General features: G+C 57.6%; 1 protein-coding gene across 1 annotated transcript in view; it reads left to right on the forward strand.

The window, feature by feature from the left end:
- The window catches only part of CACNA1I (calcium voltage-gated channel subunit alpha1 I), a 150,729-nt gene that overhangs the window by 112,014 nt on the left and 18,897 nt on the right, over nt 1-19,818 (forward strand). Inside the window, exons 11-28 of the mRNA XM_007941688.1 lie at nt 151-336; nt 561-678; nt 1,478-1,633; nt 2,122-2,215; nt 2,751-2,953; nt 3,611-4,081; nt 4,425-4,525; nt 5,133-5,256; nt 5,506-5,574; nt 6,410-6,594; nt 7,167-7,293; nt 8,088-8,213; nt 11,349-11,438; nt 14,338-14,530; nt 15,118-15,269; nt 16,843-16,952; nt 17,589-17,722; nt 18,590-18,660. Coding sequence (XP_007939879.1) covers nt 151-336; nt 561-678; nt 1,478-1,633; nt 2,122-2,215; nt 2,751-2,953; nt 3,611-4,081; nt 4,425-4,525; nt 5,133-5,256; nt 5,506-5,574; nt 6,410-6,594; nt 7,167-7,293; nt 8,088-8,213; nt 11,349-11,438; nt 14,338-14,530; nt 15,118-15,269; nt 16,843-16,952; nt 17,589-17,722; nt 18,590-18,660 — 2,710 coding nt within the window. The remainder of the gene's footprint in view (nt 1-150; nt 337-560; nt 679-1,477; nt 1,634-2,121; nt 2,216-2,750; nt 2,954-3,610; nt 4,082-4,424; nt 4,526-5,132; nt 5,257-5,505; nt 5,575-6,409; nt 6,595-7,166; nt 7,294-8,087; nt 8,214-11,348; nt 11,439-14,337; nt 14,531-15,117; nt 15,270-16,842; nt 16,953-17,588; nt 17,723-18,589; nt 18,661-19,818) is intronic.

A 19,818-nucleotide genomic window follows, 5' to 3' on the forward strand; every position in this document is an offset into this window, starting at 1 on the left:
AAATGCCTTAGGTGCTACACCACCAGAGTTCCCTTATTCAAGTTCCTTATTTAGACAGGGGTCAACATGGTGGGTGAATGAATGGAGGCAGGTCCTGCCTGCTGACCTCTCTCTGTCTCGCTCCCTTCTCCGCCACCTGGCTGCCTGCAGCATCTGGGAGATCGTGGGGCAGGCGGATGGTGGCCTGTCGGTGCTGCGGACCTTCCGGCTGCTGCGGGTGCTGAAGCTGGTACGTTTCATGCCCGCGCTGCGGCGCCAGCTTGTGGTGCTCATGAAGACCATGGACAACGTGGCCACCTTCTGCATGTTACTCATGCTGTTCATCTTCATCTTCAGGTAGGTCCCGGGCCGCACCAGCGGGCCTGCTGGGGCTGTGCCAGAGACCCACGGGAGGGCGGGCCAGCCGAGCGTCTCCGGACAAGGCCAGTACTGCCTCTGTACAATGGGGCCAGCCTGACTCGGCCACATCTTACTGGGTGGTTCTGGGCATGACACCCAGTGGGGCAGGCAGGGGGCTGAGCGCGTGCACACCCCTCAAGCTGGCCTCCTCTGCTCCCCAGTATCCTCGGGATGCATATCTTTGGCTGCAAATTCAGCCTCCGCACAGACACAGGTGACACGGTTCCTGACAGGAAGAACTTTGACTCCCTGCTGTGGGCCATCGTGACAGTGTTCCAGGTGAGTGGCAGGTGTGTCTCTGAGCGTCAGGGGAGGGGGGCTCTCCCAGGCCTGGCAGCCAGGGACGCTTTTCAGAAGTGCCCCTGCTTCCAAAGATCCAGAGAAGAGGAGCAAGCTGACAGGAGGGGCTCCGGGTGTACGGCCATTGATTCTTCTGTGAGGGTATATCCTTCTGGGTGACACAGGGATGGTGGCACAGTGATGGCTAAATGAGTGGGTATACACACATCAAAGACCTGTCACTGGCCTCCCTCTTTCCAGGACGGTGGGGCGGAAGGGGCCAGGGAAGGAAGCTCTGTATGGGTGGGTGCCCCAGGCGAGGCATAAACAGCAGAGTAGCTAAGAGGAAGTCTTGGGGGTGACACTGAGGATGGGATTGTGGGAGCAGCTGGGAGAGAGGGGCATAGATAAGAGTTTTCAACTCAGTGGGTATGAGTGTGAGGACAGGAGTGTACGGTGCAGGCCCATAGTAGGGCAGTGTGGGGAGAGTAAGGGGAGGTTTGCCAGGTGGGCCTGCTCTGGCTAGGGAGGCCCATGATGGTGCAGCCCACCACTTGAGGGTCCCAGGAAGTGCATCCTGAGCATGAGGGTGATGTCTGAGTGTGCATGTGTAAGAGGGTGGGTGGGTGTGCACGGGCCAGGGTGTGCCTTCATTTGGTCACCTGGTGGGTCCCTCTGCCCTTGGGCTGGGCTGTGGCCTGCCTGACAACCCCAGCACCTCCCTGTAGGCAGACGTTGCCCAGAGGCAGGGCTCGGGTTGGGGGCACTCCAGGGACTGACCTGTGTCCCCCACCCACAGATCCTCACCCAGGAAGACTGGAACATCGTTCTGTACAACGGCATGGCCTCCACCTCCCCTTGGGCCTCCCTCTACTTCGTGGCCCTCATGACCTTTGGCAATTACGTGCTCTTCAATCTGCTGGTGGCCATCCTAGTGGAGGGCTTCCAGGCAGAGGTGACAGCAGGCCTGGTGGAGGATGCACCCCCCCCCCCCCCCCGGGGACTACATGAGGCTGGGCTGGGGAGAATCTGGATGGGGGAGGGCGGCAATTCAAATTTCTAGCAGGAGTATATCCCCAGGGGTGCCATCGAGGCTCTGGGCTTCCCACCCCAGCAGGTGGCAAGTGGGGTTGCATCTGGATCCCTGCCTCCCCCAGGGTGCAGGACTAGGCCCTTGCATCTCTGAGATTCGGAAGCCCACAGGATCTGGGACTCTGGGTCCTGCTCCCTCAACTCTTTGGGGCTTTGGGGATATTTGCAGTCATGCAGATGTAGGTTTGGACCCAGATCTTTGTTAGCTGTGTGATCTCAGGCCACCTACTTCCTTTCTCTGAGCCTCACTTTTCTCATCTGTAAAATGGGGATGAAAACATCCATTGAAAAGTTCAGGAGTGGGTGGGAGCACTGAGCTATCTGTGTGTTGACGTGATGATGGTCCCCCAGGGTGATGCCAACCGCTCCTACTCAGATGAGGAGCAGAGTTCATCCAACATGGAGGACTTTGACAAGCTGCAGGAAGGCCTGGACAGTGCAGGAGGTAAGGAGGCCTCCACTGGTCACCCAGCGGGCCAGGACCCTTCCCGGGAGACCCAGGTGGGCAAAGGCCATAGCACCTGGCTTCCCCCTCAAGGCAGGCTGGAGGCTGGAACACTTGCCCCAGGGATACCTGTAGCCCACCTGACCTTTCACCCAGTGCAGCCTGCTGGGAAGAGCCTTGATGCCTCTGCAGCCTTCTCCAGCCCAGGCCGAGTGTCCTTATCTGTAACTGGGTGGACACCTCCTATCTGGCTTCCCGCATTGGGCATGGGAGTGAGGTGCCCATCAAGGTGCAGCTCCGGGCTGGCCCTAAGCCCAGAAGGCAAGGGACCCGTTCATCCAAAACTAAAGCTGTGAGCCCTGCAGGCCAGTGGGGAGGTGGGTGTGATGGGGTCCAACTTGGAAGACTTCCTGGTAGAGGGGGTCTCTTCAGAAAAGTTTGTTACTGTCTGTGTCTCGGTTTGTCTCATAGCTTCCTTGGCTCTTGTTCTGTCTGCCTCTCTGTCCCTCCCTCTGTCTCCATCTCACCCCTCCAGACCTCAAGCTTTGCCCAGTCCCCATGACCCCCAATGGGCACCTGGACCCCAGTCTCCCACTGGGTGACCATTTGGGCCCCACTGGGGGTGCGGCCCCGGCTCCCCGCCTCTCACTGCAGCCGGACCCTGTGCTGGTGGCCCTGGGCTCCCGAAAGAGCAGCGTCATGTCACTGGGGAGGATGAGCTATGACCAGCGCTCCCTGGTGAGTTCCTGCGGAGTGTTCCCCATGGGTGCTACCTCCTGGGGTGTGTGTTGGGGAGCCCTGGGGAGCTGGCCACCATCCAGTCTCAGCATCTGATGCCCAGGCTCACAGCACCACTCTGTCCAGTGAAACCAGGCAGGGCCCATGTCTGTTGCATTCCTGGGTGCCCAGTGCCAGAGCAGGACCTGGAGATAAGGAAGGAATGAGTGGGTGCATGGATGAATGAGTGAGTGGGTGAACAAATAGTCCTGGTGGGGTTTGGTGTAAACAGTTGGGTTTTCTCCCTGGCAGCAATGTGGAGGGTAAAAAGTCTGACTTTAGGGTCAGCCAGACCCCGCTTGGCTCTGGCCCCTGCCACATTCAGGCTGTGTGGTCACAGGTAAATTACCATCCTTCTCTGAGCCCATGACCTATGAAATGGGAAGAAGACCCTAATTTGGTGTGCTTTCGTCAAGGGAAGAGAGGTGGACTTAGGCTATAGATACGCCCTAAAGAGAGGGAGCCCGGCAGGAAAAGGACCCCTGGGATCTGCCCATTCAGCCACCCTTTGGCTGGCATGTGGCCTCCTTAGGGGCGGACCAGCTGCCTGTGGGCGCCTGTTGTCCAGAGCATGGGAGCATGGGTAGGGCGCTGACCCCAGCCCCGGTCTCTTCCCAGTCCAGCTCCCGGAGCTCCTACCACGGACCGTGGGGCCGCAGCGGGGCCTGGGCCAGCCGCCGCTCCAGCTGGAACAGCCTCAAGCACAAGCCACCGTCGGCCGAGCACGAGTCCCTGCTGTCGGCGGAGCGGGGTGGCGACGCCCGGGCCTGCGAGGGCGCCCGGAACGAGGGGCCACCGCGGGCCGCCCCGCTGCACGCCCCGCATGCGCACCACGCGCACCATGGCTCACACGCTGCGCACCGCCACCGCCACCACCGCCGGACCCTCTCCCTCGACACCAGGGACTCGGTGGACTTGGCTGAGCTGGGACCCACGGGGGGCGCCCACCCCCGGGCAGCCTGGAGGGCAGCAGGCCCCGCCCCGGGGCACGAGGACTGCAACGGCAGGATGCCCAGCATCGCCAAGGACGTTTTCACCAAGATGAATGACCGCAAGGATCGCGGGGAGGATGAGGAAGAGATGGACTATGTGAGTGTGGGACTGGGAGGCGATTGGCTATGAACGTAGTGGGCGGGGTCGTAGGGGCACGCCTAGTGGGCGTGGCTTAAGGGGGCAGGACCAGAAAGGGCGGGGCTTCTGGTGGGAGAGGGGAGGAGGGGCGGGGCCCGCACTACCTACCCTGAGCTGGGCGGGTCCTTGGAGGATGGGCCCTCCCTCTCCGCCGACCTTTAGGTGGAATGAGGGGTCTGGTCTTGCTGAAAGAGCGTTGGGAGTCGATCCAGTGCCCACAGTTGATTGGATGGCGGGAGTGGATGGAGGGAGGGAGCTCAGGGCGGCACTGACCCTCCCTGCCCCGTCCTCCCCTGGCCAGACTCTGTGCTTTCGTGTCCGAAAGATGATCGACGCTTACAAGCCTGACTGGTGCGAGGTCAGAGAGGACTGGTCCGTCTATCTCTTCTCCCCTGAGAACAGGTGGGCAGTGCGGCTTGGGATGGCTGTGGGGTGGGAAGTTGTCATTGGTGGGAGCCACTGAGGGGGGTTCACCTGTACCCTGCAGGACCCTCCTGCTCCATTGTGTGGTGTCTTCAGGGGAGCTTAAGGGTCCAGGTTGGGAAAAATCCTCAAAAAGCAAGGAGCCCGTGATGTTCAGAACAGAGAGGGCATCAGAAGGCTTCCTGGAGGAGGGGCCTTCTGCTGGGCTTGGAGACAGACAGCACTCCAGTGGGTGAAGCCAGGGTGGGGTGGGGGAGGAAGGAGCAGCTTGAGAAAAGGCCTGGTGGCAGAAGCAGAGGACAGCAGGCTATGTGGGGGTCCGTGTGACTGGAGGACAGGGGTTAGGGATATGGCCAGTGTTTGGGAGGCCTGAGTCCCAGGGCAAGTAGGGTGCCTTTCACCCTGTGATGTGGCTCCAGGTGGGTGCCCTGAGCCCATATGGAGTCGTACCTGTTGTGTGGCCCAAGGAGAGAGGGGTCACCTCCTCCAGGTCATCCTGGCCCCTATGTGTGCCTGGGCTCCCTGCCTTCCTCCTGGCCTGGGAGAGGGCCAAACAGATGCTCATGGTCTCTGGCTGCCCGCCCAGGTTCCGGGTCCTGTGTCAGACCATCATCGCCCACAAACTCTTTGACTATGTTGTCTTGGCCTTCATCTTCCTCAACTGCATCACCATTGCCCTGGAGCGGCCCCAGATCGAGGCGGGCAGCACCGTGAGTGGCCTTGGGTCTCGGCAGTGCAAGTCAGGGGGGACAGTTTGCTAGGGAAGGGGGGCTGGGAGAGCTCTGAGCACCGACGGGGAGGTGGACGTAGAGCTTGCCTCTGGAGGGAGGAGCTAGAGCTTGGTAGACAGAGCTGGCAGCCTCTCCTGGACGCCCTTGGCCTGCTAAGGGCAGGGACCGACAGGGTGGCGTGGCAGGCCTGAGAGTTGTGGGCCCATGGTCTCTCCTTGCTCTTGGCAGGAACGCATCTTCCTCACCGTGTCCAACTACATCTTCACAGCTATCTTTGTGGGCGAGATGACATTGAAGGTAGCCATCCTGCCCCCAGCTCTGGGCCCCTTACCCTGACCCGGCCCTTCCTTCAGCCTGTCACTGAGGGGCCCATCAGCATCCAGCTCTCCTCGGTCCCAGTCCCCGGGTTGGGCTTCAGGGCCTGAGGGGTTCAGACATGTCCGCACTCTGCAAGAGCTCACACCCAGCTGGAAAAACAGACGCAGGCCAGCACTAGCTGTGTGGAGAGCCTGCTGGCAGAGTGGTGCATGGGGACAGACTCCAACTGAGGCGTCCCACAGCGAGGGCTTTACCAGATGGAAGAGAGGGAGAAAGGCTTTTGGGACCGAGGTGTGAAAGGGTGATTAGCACCCGAACTGAAGGGGCAGCCTCCTGGGCCCCTGCCCTTGCCTCGCCCATTGCCCCACCCTCAGAGGGGTGGCTGTCAACCTGGTCTCACGCCCATCTCACTACTGGCTGAAGGTCTGCAGATCCCTGGCCTCCTAAGAGATGCCTGCCTGACCCCGCCCCTCTTCTCACCCCGCCTCCTTAGGAGGCCGGCCCGACCGCGCACCTCCCCTCACAGCCAAAAAAACCCCCAAACTCACTGCCATCCAGTCATTCAGACTCATAGCGACCCCCATTGGGTTTCCCAGGCGGTAAATCTTTACCGAAGGAGGTTGCCCCATCTTCCTTCCAGCGGAGCAGCTGGTAGGTGGGTTTGAACCAGCAACCTTCCGATTAGCCGCACACCGCCAGCTCCCTCGCGGTGTCCCGCTGACCCCGCCCCCCTAGCGGAGGCCGGCTTCGGCTGCTCCTCCCTCCGGCACCCGGCTGACCAGGTCGCCCTTCGACCCCTGCTGCGCCTGCGCAGGTCGTCTCTCTGGGCCTGTACTGCGGGAAGCAGGCGTACCTGCGCAGCAGCTGGAACGTTCTGGACGGCTTCCTCGTCTTTGTGTCCATCATCGACATCGTGGTGTCTTTGGCCTCAGCGGGGGGCGCCAAGATCCTAGGGGTTCTCCGAGTCCTTCGGCTCCTGCGCACCCTACGCCCCCTGCGGTGAGGCCTGGACGGGTGGGGGGGGCACGGTCGGTGGTCCCTGTGCAGCCCAGGAAGTGGCAGGGGCCTAGGTGGCCCCCACTCCCACCCTCTTTGCCCACTGAGTACTCTGGGGAGTTTCTGCCAAGCTCTAGCTGAGAAGAGCCAGGGACTGGGGGGGCCCTGCTCCTAGGGGGGGGGGATCCTGGAGACTCTGGCAGGAGGTGGGGAGATGTGCTGAAAATCAGGGCAGGGCCTTGCGTCCATTTGGAGGGCAGGGAGGGAAGGTGCCCCCACTGCTGCCATCCATCTCTGTCCCTGGTACCTCACTGCCGTCTCTGGGCCCAGTCTCTAGAGAGCATGTGGTGTGGCTCCCTGGGGCCTGGGTGAGGGCACTGCCCTGCCCGGTGTATAGATGTGGGGCCTGCCTCACCACCTGTTCCCCCTAAAGCTGAGTGGCCTGATCACTTCCTCTGTATCCTCTGCCACTGTCATCAGGCCCTGGGGGGCTCCGCCCTGGGGCCTCCAGTCAAGTGGGGCTGTCTCCAGGCCTGGCCGTGGACTCACGGTGCTTGGCCCTGCTCTGCCCGCAGGGTCATCAGCCGGGCACCTGGCCTGAAGCTGGTGGTGGAGACCCTCATCTCCTCCCTGAAGCCCATTGGTAACATTGTGCTCATCTGCTGTGCCTTCTTCATCATCTTCGGCATCCTGGGGGTGCAGGTGAGGGCGCCCCCGTCGGGTCAGCGGGCTCTGCGGTGGAGGAAGAGCAAGCCCAGCACAGCCAGGGACCAGCCACCTGCTCCCTGAGGCTGACCTTGTGCTGGCTGACCTGGTGGCTCAGGTGGCCCTGCCAGCAGTGAGGCCCCAGTCCAGAAGGTGACAGACAGGCCCAAATGGCTGGGTCCGAAACAGCTAAAGGAGATGACAGGGTGCAGCTGCCGCCAGGAACACATGGCCTGTGGGGGTGGGGCAAGAGAGAAGGCTCCCTGAGGGAGGTGGCCTTTGCACTGGGCCTTGGAGGAAAGGTGCAGTCTTGACTGGTGATGGTGGACGGAAGATGTCTTGGGAGCTGGGAAGGTGGGACTGAGAGGGCACATTTGGCGAGTGAGCCTGGGACCTGTGGTTGTCATAAAGGGAGATGAGGCAGTTGACATGAAGAAGTCTTGGGTCCCCAGCAAGAGTCCCTTTACTTGTCTCTCTGAAGATATACAGGTGGCTTTGTTTTATGGGGCCTCAGTGGAGGAAATGGGTCTGATCCCTCTGGTGTCTGTGACCTGGAGTCAGGCAGACCAGGGTTTGAACCGTGGCTCTGCCCTTTGCTAAGTCTTAGGGGACTTTGGGAGAAACTAACACCGCAGTGTCTGTTTCCTCGTCTGTGAGAAGAGATGAGAGTAGCTTCACCTTCATGCTGTGGGCGCATGGTGAGGAGCGTGCTTGGCCCAGGGGCCGCACAGAGGAAATCAGGCCCTCCTCTGATATGCAGGATGGTCACTAACTCCGCCCCTTTCCCCCAGCTCTTTAAGGGCAAGTTCTACCACTGCCTGGGTGTGGACACTCGCAACATCACCAATCGCTCTGACTGCATGGCCGCCAACTACCGCTGGGTCCATCACAAATACAACTTTGACAACCTGGGCCAAGTGAGTGGCACCCCTCCTACCCCTGATCTGACCCAGCCACAGTGTTGTCCTGCTCTGCCCCAGTGAGTGGGGTGACAGTTCCTAGGTGCCAACAGCCTTGGGACCGCAGACCCGGCTGCAGTCCTGAGCTGTCAGACCCGGACATGTAACTTCTTCTCCATGCTGTGGTTTCCTGATCTTCAGAATGGGTAGGCAGATCACTCACCTCACAGGTGGCCTGATGCTTAGAGGTCTTGTATACAGAGGGCCCAGCAAGTATCTGGCATGTAGTAGGTGCTTCAGTGAGCATTGGTTACCAGCCACCCGGGGGACCCTGACAGGTGAGTTAATTGGGCCTGGGTATGACTCTTAGCTCAGCCACTTCCTGTCACTCTGACCATGTCTATAAAATGGGAACATGGCCCCCACCAGGAAGGCTGGACTGAGATTGAAGTGCTATAAGCTGCTGGCCCACATTCCTTTTGCCCCTCACCCACCCCCTCAGCTCTCCACTTCAAGTTTGCAGGCAGGCCTGGGCCTAATTCCTGCCTCACCCCGATTCCTTCCCCATAAGGCCTCTCATCTGGGCAGTGCTCTGGGTGAAAGCCCCCACTCCCAGCCTTGGGCCCCCTGTCCCACGCCCTGAAATTGCTCCCAATCCTCAAGGGTCTACTTGGGATCAGGTATGACCAGGCTGAGGCAGTGGTGCCTTGCCCAAGTCACAGAGAGGGAGGGACATGGCTGGGAGCAGGGCCCAGGGCTGTCTGATGCAGGACAGACAGTGACAGCCTCTCTGCTGGGTAACTTCCAGCTGGGTCCCACTGAAGGTCTCACTGCCTACCCCCAGAACTCCCCCAACACCATCTGGGGAGATCCTGGGGCCGTGGAGGTGCAGGGAGTCTGCTTGGACCCCCAGGGAAGGGATATCAAGACACAGTTGCTCCTCTATTCCCACCCCTTCTCCAGAAGTACTGCCTTACCTGTTCAAGTTTTTTGTTTTTAACTCTTACTGTGATTTGGCTGAAAGTTTCTGGAGTGAATTGGTTTTCCAATTGTTCACGCGCAATTTGTTTTTTGACTGATTGCAATCCCTACTGTAACAGCTCTCTTCCCGCGTCCTCTTTTTTTTTTTTTTACCATTTTTATTAGTCCCTCCTTTCTGTTCCTTCCTGCCTTTAGAGGTTTATCTTTGGGCAAATGTTACACCTTGATCTCCTATGAAACCAAACCAAACTCGCTCCCATGATTCTGACTCATAGTGACCCCTCCTTGGGTTTCTGAGGAGGTATCTTTATGGAAGTAGATTGCCCAGTCTTCCAGGTTGATTGTTATTGGTCACCTGTAGGTCTGTCTATTGTTTGGCTGAAATTGAACCACAGGCGCATTTTCAAGTTTTAACACCTCAGTGAGTTGGGTGTAAGACAGGGGAAAAGATGTGGGAGGAAGTTGAAAGAGAAAAAGCCAGGTGACTCAGCGGAGAAAATAAAGCCAAGATTAAGCTGGGAGCCTTGTTCCGAGCTTCCTTCCTGGTTGGGTCCCTGTGTGATACAAATGGTTTGCACTCAGCTGTTGACCAGAAGGGCGGTTCAGTTCCACCCAGTGGTACAGTGGAAGAAAGGCCTGGCAATCTGTTTCTGTAAAAATTACAGCCAAGAAAACCCTACCGAGTTCTGTTCTACCTTGTCACGCATGGGGTCGCCATGAGTCAGAATTGACTCCACGGCAATGGGTTTGGGTTTGGTTTTGGTTCCAACCCCATTCTCCCATGAGCCTGCTCCAGCATCAGGCCCCACCTGGCTTCAATTCTCCCCAGCCCTTTCCTTTCTGGTGTGTTTGACACCAGCTGACTCACCTGGAGTTGTGTGTGGCGTCGGGTGTTCTCAGTGTGGCTGGCGCATGGTAGCTGGCAGCCTGGCCTGCAGCCTGGGCTTGGATCCTCATGGGTTCACTCGCTAGCTTTGTGTCTCGGCATGTCCTGGAACCTCTCTAGGCTTCAGCCTCCTCATCTGTAAGTGGGAATGATGATTACAAGGCCATCAGAGTCCCAGTCCTGGGCTGTGTTCACTTCAGGCTCTGTGACCTCAGGGCTCAGGGGGGTCATTGGGCCCTTGGCAGACAAAGGCCTCACATGCATCTCTGGAGGGGCTTTCTCTGTGTACCCTGCTCTGACCTGCTCCTGATGCTGAACCCCCTCTGGGCAGCCCTCAGCACCCTTCCCATCCGCAAGGGAAAGAGGAGGCCTGAGCCCTGGGTGGGTAGGAAGGAGGGGCTGCACAGGACAGAATCCCACTCAGGGGCTGGGACCCAGGGCTCTGAATACAGAGGAGAAGAATCCCCTCTGTCTGGGGATGGGGAACTTCCGGAGGAGGGCATGTGACCTCCAGGCAAGCTGTGGTGGTGCGGAACCCTGTATAATGAACCCACAAAGTACTAATACCCTTAGTTCCACGTGGCCCAGGATGTCACGCTCAAGTCCAGATACTCTTGGGTTATTCCCAAACTCAGTTCAGTCTCACACCTACTGTGTGAGAGGCCCTGTGCCACGTGGCCCAGGGACACAAGGACGCTGCGTAGGAGCCCTAGCTGCTGTCCCCTAGGGTCCCTCCTTTTTGAAAGCTCCCAGACCACTGAGGGTAATCATTCCATTTCACAGGTGAGAAACATGGGGCCCAGAGACATCAAGGAACTTGCCCCAAATCACAAAGGCAGCAAGTGACAGAGTCTAGGCTACGGCCTCTTCTCTCCTCTGTGTAATGAGCTCCCGTTTCAGAGCTCTGCCCTCAGAGCAGCAGTGGCAGAGCCCTTCACATTTGTCAGGAAACTTCCAGATCAGAATCTCAGCTGAGCCTCCCCGCACCTTTGGAGGAGACGGGAACGCGTGAATTTTCTTGGCGAGACCATGCAGTTGGCTCCTTCTGGAGCTGAGGCTAGACCCCAGGACTCCTATTCCAGTGCTCTTTCTCCTGCAGCAGCACTCAGCTGAATATGTGCTAGGCGCATAGTAGGTCCTCAGGAAGTGCGCCGGTTCAGGGACGGCGTCCTTGTCCTCTTCTTTGTCTCTCTGCCTCATAGAGGCAGCAAAATGGGGAGCTGAGGAGGGCACAGGTCAGCCTGAGCGGCCTGCCCCCCTCACTGTGCCCTCTCCACGTCTTCCAGGCCCTGATGTCCCTCTTCGTCCTGGCATCCAAGGATGGTTGGGTGAACATCATGTACAATGGACTGGACGCTGTCGCTGTGGACCAGCAGGTGGGTGTGGCTGGGGTCAGGCCACATTCGGGCAGGGGTGGAGGCACATGGGGGTCTTGGGGCCCACGGGTTGGAAATCAGCACCAGCGAACCCCATGGGTGCTACTCTCGGCCCCCTTCAGACCGTGGTCAGCCTGGTCTGAGTCCTCCACCATTCAAGCTGCTCCTTTGGGCTGTGTCAGTCATTGCTCCATTGCTTCTACAAACACCCACTTGCTCTGCAGAGAGAGGTCACTTAGCTCCTGCCTGAGTGGCTCAGAGCCCTGTGGGTGGAGGACCAAGACCGGAAGGAGTAAGGGCCTGTGCCAGCCGGCAGGAGCAGCCTCAGGAGAGATGATGTGCTCAGGGGGCGGGCGTCGAGGGCTGGAGCGGAAAGTGAGAGGAGGGGGCAGGCAGCAGAGGAAGGGGCGGCAGGGCTAGATCATCAGAAAACCCTGTAAACACCCCGATGGGAGCTGGCGTGTACTCTGAGGGCGGCGGGGAGTCAGTGAAGGGGCGTAGCGAGGGGGTGATGCCGGCAGATCTGCTTCAGGAACCTCCAGGGATGCTGGGTGAGGATGGATTGGGGAGGGGGCTTGGTGTATGCCTGAGCCCTTTGGCCTCTGGAGGAGGGGTCCCCTCTGGGGCTAGGCAGGGGCTTTAGGTGAGTTACTAGGCTTACTAGGGTTGGCTGTGTCCAGGCTGAGGGAGTCGATTGTGGAAGGAGCAGGAGCCTTCTCTGGTTCAGGAGCCAGGGCTGTGGTGACCGCAGGCCTGTAAGGGACCTCTGGCTCTTGGCCTTTGGTCCTATGAACCGTGTCCTCGTGGGATCCGCCTTGTGAGACTCTGGAGCTGCAGATGGAGGGTAGTGAGGACACTCAGAAGCGTCCTCCCCCACGCCCTTGGCTGTTCAGTTCTCTGGCACACCACATACATACATGCACATACATGGGTACACACACATGTACATGTACACATGCACACATGGACTCCAGGGCCCTTGTGCTTCGGTCTCTCTGTTACCTACATGTGTGTGGGCCTGAGGCCTTTCTGCTAGTCTATAGCCAGGAGCAGGGAGCTGACCCTCTCCCTAAGTTCAGCCTGGACTGGGGCTCTCTAGGCCCCCTGTCTCACACAGCTTACATTGCCCTGTGTGGCCAGATCTGCCTGCCTCCCTCACTGGTCCCTGGCCTGCAAGGCCCTGGGGAGCAGGGGCCACAGCAGAGCCCTCTCAATGTCCCCATGGGCACTCACAACAGCAGCCAGCATGTGTCCCTAATCTTTCTCTGTCTGGATGTCAGCTTCAGACATTCAAATAGAAAACAGGGAGTTTTGCTCCCTGTTCACCCATTCACAGACTCCTGAGCCAAGTTGCCCTGGCTGCGCTATCTCCATGGGCATTGAACCCTTCTAGATAATGGCATCATCCCTACTGCTCAGATGAGGAAATAGGCTCAGGGAAAACCCAAGATGTGGGTCATGGTGGGGAAGGGAACTGGGGTTTGGACCCAAATCTGCCTGGAGGCCCAGGAGCGTTAAAAGAGCATATGTTGCCCCTGTGCACTTGGGGTTTAAGCACAACCAGTAGGGAATTGAGTTGCAAGTGTGGGAAACTACAGGGCGAGAGCCTAAGACAAGATGGGGAAGAGTGGCTGAGTGCTGACCTGGGGAAGATGGTTCTGGAGACCAGAGATGGGGATACTAGTCAGGGCAGAGATGTCATGGCAGCTTCCTGGAGGAGGAGGGATTGTGGGTGGGGAGAAGCTGAACAGGCCGAGGAAGTGGGTAACAGTTCATGTAAAGAAATAAACGTTTTATTGATTGGATGAATCAATGGAGGAGAAGCGTGTGAGGATGAATGGATGAATCAAGGGTTGGATGGATGGATGGATGGATAAATGGATAAGTGAGTGGTGGAATGGATAGGTAAGTGGATGATTGGATAGATAAGTAGATGTATGTATGTATGTATGGGTCCATGGGTGGATAAGTGGATGGGTGGGTGCCTGGGTGGATAAGTGGATGGATGGATGGATGGGTGGATGGATGGATGGATGGATGGATAGGTGCCTGGGTGGATGGATGGGTGGATGGGTGGGTCCATGGGTGGATAAGTGGATGGATGGATGGATGGGTCCATGGGTGGATAAGTGGATGGATGGATGGATGGGTGGATGGGTGGGTCCATGGGTGGATAAGTGGATGGATGGGTGGATGGGTGGGTCCATGGGTGGATAAGTGGATGGATGGATGGATGGGTGGATGGATGGGTCCATGGGTGGATAAGTGGGTGGATGGGTGGATGGGTGGGTGCCTGGGTGGATAAGTGGATGGATGGATGGATGGTTGGGTGGGTTCATGGGTGGATAAGTGGATGGATGGGTGGATGGATGGATGGGTGGGTCCATGTGTGGATAAGTGGATGGATGGATGGATGGATGGGTCCATGGGTGGATAAGTGGATGGATGGATGGGTGGATGGATGGATGAATGGATGGGTGGATGGATGGGTAGGTGGGTGGGGGCTTGGGTGGATAAGTGGGTGTATGGATGGATGGAGGAATGGATGGATGGATGGATGGGTCCTTGAGTGGGTAAGTGGATGGATGGATGGGTAGGTGGGTGAGTGGGTGGAGAGGTGAGTGGGAGAAAGATATCAGATGGATATGTGGGCCCAGGAGGCACCAACTGGAGTTGGAACAGAAGAATACTCCATTTGCTGAGCACCTCACTCGTGACGGGACCTGGTTGGAGCACTCTTCATCTTCTCCTTCGTTTTAGCCTCACAGCCCCCCCCCAGGAGGCAGGCACTGTTAGCACCCCCACCCGCTGACCCTGGAGCTGAGGCTCAGCCAGGTTGGGCCCCTGCTATAGCTGGTGGCACCCCCAGCCTGCCTCAGCCCCTCTGACTCCCCTGCAGCCTGTGACCAACCACAACCCCTGGATGCTGCTGTACTTCATCTCCTTCCTGCTCATCGTCAGCTTCTTTGTTCTCAACATGTTCGTGGGCGTCGTGGTGGAGAACTTCCACAAGTGCCGGCAGCACCAGGAGGCCGAGGAGGCGCGGCGGCGCGAGGAGAAGCGGCTGCGGCGCCTGGAGAAGAAGCGCCGGAGTGAGTGGGTGATGACGGAGGGCGTCGGACCTCCCGGCCCGGGGCCGCCTCTTGGGCCAGAGCCCATCTGGGCCTTTGGAGCTGGAAGGGAGCAGGGGATACGGGCCCCTGTGCCCCTGGCCCCACTCCGTCCCTCTGCATCTGCCTGTCCAGGTGGCCTGAGCCCCCACTGATGCCAGCCCATGAGATGGGGGACACCACTAACAGTCTGGATGAGGTCCTGGGGGTTCAGTCCAGCCAGAGGGCAGAGGCAGCCTTGGATGCCCGTCCCTGAGCCAGGGGACCCTGGTTTTCCCCACAGCTGCTCCAGAGCCTTTCCCATGAGCCCATCTGGGGTAGAGGAAAGAATCCGTGTCCTGCTCTCTGCATGCCACTCTCTCAGGCTCCCTCTGAGATGCTTCCCCCATGGGGCTCCGGGTGGGCAGGGAGACTTAGCTCTCTGATTCCCAGGGCCTGGGGAGGGTCAACATCTTGCTCCCTTGCTGCTTCCCTCTGCTACTCTTTTCTGTCTTGTGTTCTCTGCCTCCCTTTCCTCAACCCAACCCTTTGGGTCTGTCTTGTCTATTCCCACCACCGCCATCTTGCAGAGGCCCAGCGACTACCCTACTACGCCACCTACTGCCCCACCCGGCTGCTCATCCACTCCATGTGCACCAGCCACTACCTGGACATCTTCATCACCTTCATCATCTGCCTCAATGTGGTCACCATGTCCCTGGAGCACTACAACCAGCCCACGGTGAGCCCCAGCCCCACCTCTAGGCCCAAAGTTACGTGACCTGGTGTGGCCTCAGTGAGAACCCCACCTGGGAATGGGTTGAGGTGGCAGTGTTAGCTGACTGCAGGACCTGGGCAGCCCCTCCATGCACCAAGAGGGGAGGAGGCTTGGAATGGCCCTGCCCTCCAGCCCACACTGGGGAAAGGTCACAGGGAGAGGTCACTCCCTCCTGTATGTGGGTCTAGTCTTGCTTCCCAGGTAGCAATGGCTGTCGTGGGTTAAATACTGACTCTTTACAAGGCAAGTTACTGTTATTAACGCTTCTCATCCTCAGTGTAACCGTAAGGTGGGGGGAGCTCTGGCCACATTTTACAGATGAAGAAACTGAGTCTCAGAAAAGCTAGCTATCTTGTCCATATTACTCAGCTGGGAGGCAGTGGAGTCAGACCTAGATTTGGACTTGAATCCAAAGTCTGCCACGGGGCATATGGGGACTGGAGAAAGGGCGTTCCAGGCAGCAGGAGGACTGGATGGACAAGTAGCCAGGGAAAGTATGAGGGGGCAGCCAGTGCCCAGCTGGTCACAGAGCAGGGGGTGGAAGGGCCAAGAGAAGGAAGGTACATCCTGAAAGCCTCCACTTAATGGAGTAGAGGGGAGAGAAGAGGCAAGCACAACCTCCAGGTGAGGAAGTGAGGGTCTTATTTCAAATATAAAACCAAACAAAACCCACTGCCCTTGAGTTGATTCCGACTCACAGTGACCCCCATTGAGTTTCCAGGGCAGTAAATCTTTGTGGAAGTACCTTGCCTCATCTTCCTTCCATGGAGCAGCTGGTGGGTTTGAACCACCAGCCTTCTGGTTAGCAATCAAGTAAATGCCTTAGGCACTGTGCCACCAGGGCTTCTTGTTCACATAATAGAAGAGGAATGTTACGAATGCAGGGAAGGGGAACACAGCCATTGGCAGAATGGAATAGTGATACTAGAACTTTCAAAAAGGACACAGAAAAATAAAATAATAATAGCTCATGTTTACCAAGTACTTAATCTGTGCCCAGAACAAAATTAGTGCTGATTTTAACAGCAACTTTCTGAGGTAGGTACTATTATTAGCCCCAATTTACAGACTGGGAAACTAAGTCCAGAGAGGTCAAGTGACTTGCCCAAGGTAACACAGTAAGGAAGGTGAAGTGCCCCAGGAGCCCTTGTTTTACATTGTGAGACACTATAACCACTATCCCACATTACCTCCAAAAAAGAGTAACTGACCAAAAGGCAGAAATAAGGACAAAGAAGCAACAATGTAAGTAAAATAGAAGGAATAAAACTAGATATACAAATCATTGTGCTAACTATGAACGAATCAAATTTTTCTGCTTAAAAGGCAGAGGCTTTCTGACTAGAGAAAGGTGGGGAGAGGTCCTGGAGCCTGGATCATGGGGTCTGGAGACCTGGCCAGGACCATCTTACACTAAGTGGCTGAAGAGGCCTTTCCCTTTCTGTTGTCTTCCTGTGGGGGTCAGGTGATATGGGTGTGGCCCAGTGATGAGCTGGGCCCCTGCCAGCCCCTTGATGCTCCTCATCCCTCCCTGTAGTCCCTGGAGACGGCCCTCAAATACTGCAACTACATGTTCACCACTGTGTTTGTGCTGGAGGCTGTGCTGAAGCTGGTGGCATTTGGCCTGAGGCGTTTCTTCAAGGACCGGTAGGTGGCCTGGCCAGATAGGCAGCATAGGGTGGGGTGCAAGATGGGAAAGCATCCCTGACCCTTGGGACAACTTGGAGCAGCTGGAGGAGGGGAACCAATAATTATCTGAGCACTAATGGCCAAGGCCCCCCTGGATGTTGCCTGAGTCCCAAACAAGAAGTAACTATGGTACCACCCAGTGGTGCAGGGCATCCTGTCAAGCCCTTCTTGGATCATCTCCCATGGGTCCTCTGTACTCTACAGGCAGGGATGCTAATCCTCTTTTTCAGAGGGAATGTTGTTTAAACGGAGTAAGACTCAGAGAGGTTGAGGAACTAGCCCAAGGCTACACAGAGAAAGCATCTGGGCCAAGATTTGGACTTAAGTCACAGCCCATACCTCCTCCCCTACAGGGGGCAGAGATGTTTATGTAGCCTGGTAGACCCTTGCTTGAAGGAGCAGAGGTTGTGGAGGGCAGAGAGGGGGCCAGACACAGTGGAGGGTTTCCAGGCAATGGGCAGTTAGTAGAAAGGTTGGCCGCACAGCCCAGTGGGCAGCAACAGCGTAATGGGAAGCGCCCCACTGCCGAGGCATGTCTGAGGCGGAGTGCCCCTCACCCTACTTCACAATCCTGCCCTCTGCCCGGCTGAGCAGGTGGAACCAGCTGGACCTGGCCATCGTGCTGCTGTCAGTGATGGGCATCACACTGGAGGAGATCGAGATCAACGCGGCACTGCCCATCAACCCCACCATCATCCGGATCATGCGGGTTCTGCGTATTGCCCGGGGTGAGGGACGGGGCGGGGAGGACCAGGAGGAGCACAAGCACACGGGAGTGGGTTGGGAGAGGGTGTGGGGACTGGGAGAGGGAGGGCTTCCTGCTGAGCCGGGAGGAACACGCAGGAGGGACATACACATAACACATACACAGTCCACCCCTTGGGCCCACAGCCTTGCCCCGACTCACTGGTCCACAGACAGCTTTGCTCAGCACACTGTATACACACTTCTCCTTCCTGTACACCAGGACCCATGTGAGTCAGTCTGTGCTTGTGAAAACTGAGATGTTGCAGAATGACTCCAGGTCCTCACTTTGACTAAGACACGTCCTCCACATTTCTTAAAACCCTCTTTCTCCTCCCAGAAGCCTCCTTTACACCGCAAGATAGTTCATGTACCTCTTTCCAAAACCCTCTGCCTTCATGCTAGTCCCGGGGCCTTGTGTTCCTCTATTCACCTCCACCCATCGCCTCCAGACTCTGAGGTGGGGGTGTGTGTGGAGCTCAGGGTGGGTCACACCTGAGTCTGCTTTAGCTGGGGCGAGAGGAGAGGCATGGTGTTCACATGTGGTCCTTGTGCCCCATTGCACTCAATTACAGTTCAGTTACACACTTCACATCCTCCATCCCACTCATGTATGCCTTATTCACTTGCATTTTGCACACTGACGTCCACCTCCTCGTATATGATGTTTGTGCACCTTCATTCTAGACGTGTGACATCCGAGAGCGTGTACTCTTGGCTTGCCTGCTCCTCCGTTTTCTCACTCTTCTTCCACATTTACACATGGGCACACATGTGTGCACGCACTTAGGTGCACACACACATCCCCACTGGCTGGGCTGAGTGGGGCTGGGACGGGGTCTCGCCCACAGTATTGAAGCTGTTGAAGATGGCCACGGGCATGCGGGCCCTATTGGACACGGTGGTGCAGGCCCTGCCTCAGGTAAGAGCCCTCCTCCTGCAGTCCTGCCTAGCTGTAATCACCGCCATGCCGGGCCCTGGGCACGTGGGCCCTGGGGACACAGGCCCTGACTTCCCTTCCCCATAAACCTGTCCAGAGCCAACACGGACTCCCGGCCTGGAGGAAGCAGCTTGAGCTGGGGGTTGGGAGAGATAGGAAGATCCCCCCTGCTCTGTCTTCCCAGCTTCACCGAGTGGTTGCTAGCACGTACCCCGTACTCGGCCCTGTGCTGGTGCTGAGGATTATGCTGCCTTGGGGGGTGCCCAGGGTGTTGGGGGAGACAGACACCTCAAGTGTGGGGAGGTGGTGCCTGACATTCTTGGGGGGTGGGGAATCAGGGATGTGTCCCAGGAAGGGAGCCTTGGAGCTTGGTGGTGGAGCATGGCTTGGCAGAGACAGGCGGTGGTGTGGATGGAGCATCCCAGGAGGGGGCAACATGAGACCCTGGCCTGGGAGAGGCACCTGTGAATTCTGGACAGTCCCCCTCCACCCGTCCCTGCCTGGTCCATAGAAGGGCGATAGGGTCAAGGCGTGTCATTTCCCAGAAGTTCTGCAATTCTGGTTCCTCCTTTCCCTGTGCCCTGCCTACTTGAGGTTCCCGTTCCCCAACCCCTCAGTGCTGCCCCTGTCCCCAGTGAGTCTTGTGCACATTCATTTATTCATTATGATTCATCAAGTCATAAAAGGCATCTTACACTAAAAGCCACAGATGGAGCACATGAGAAAATGAGGATAAAACACTCAGAAGGGAGGGAAGGTGAAAGCAAACTCTTCTGGAGACCTGGACTGAGGACACTAGTGGGCCGTGTTCTCCAGTTTTGTGTGCGCTTCCCAGTGGCCTCATCACAAAGGGAGAGTCGCGTGGTTCTCATCAGGCCTGGCTGGAAAGCAAAGATGATTGCTCAGAGAGACTTCTTTCCCCCTCCCTAACACTAAGTCCCTCAAGAGGACTTTGTCACATGGGAAAGGGGCTTTGAGCAACGTTGAAGTTGTTATCTTCAGCTTAGCTCTTCCACGAAAGGAAAATGTTCATGTCCAGGGTGTGTGTGCTTTCTCAGGACCCAGCCTGACACCGAGGATCTTGGCTCAAAGCAAGGAATACCAGAAAGATGGTTACTTGTGTTTTATTGACTATGCAAC

Source organism: Orycteropus afer, unplaced genomic scaffold, assembly GCF_000298275.1.
Source record: "Orycteropus afer afer isolate SDZICR_OR568_19922 unplaced genomic scaffold, OryAfe1.0 scaffold00083, whole genome shotgun sequence".
Taxonomy (NCBI): Eukaryota; Metazoa; Chordata; class Mammalia; order Tubulidentata; family Orycteropodidae; genus Orycteropus; species Orycteropus afer.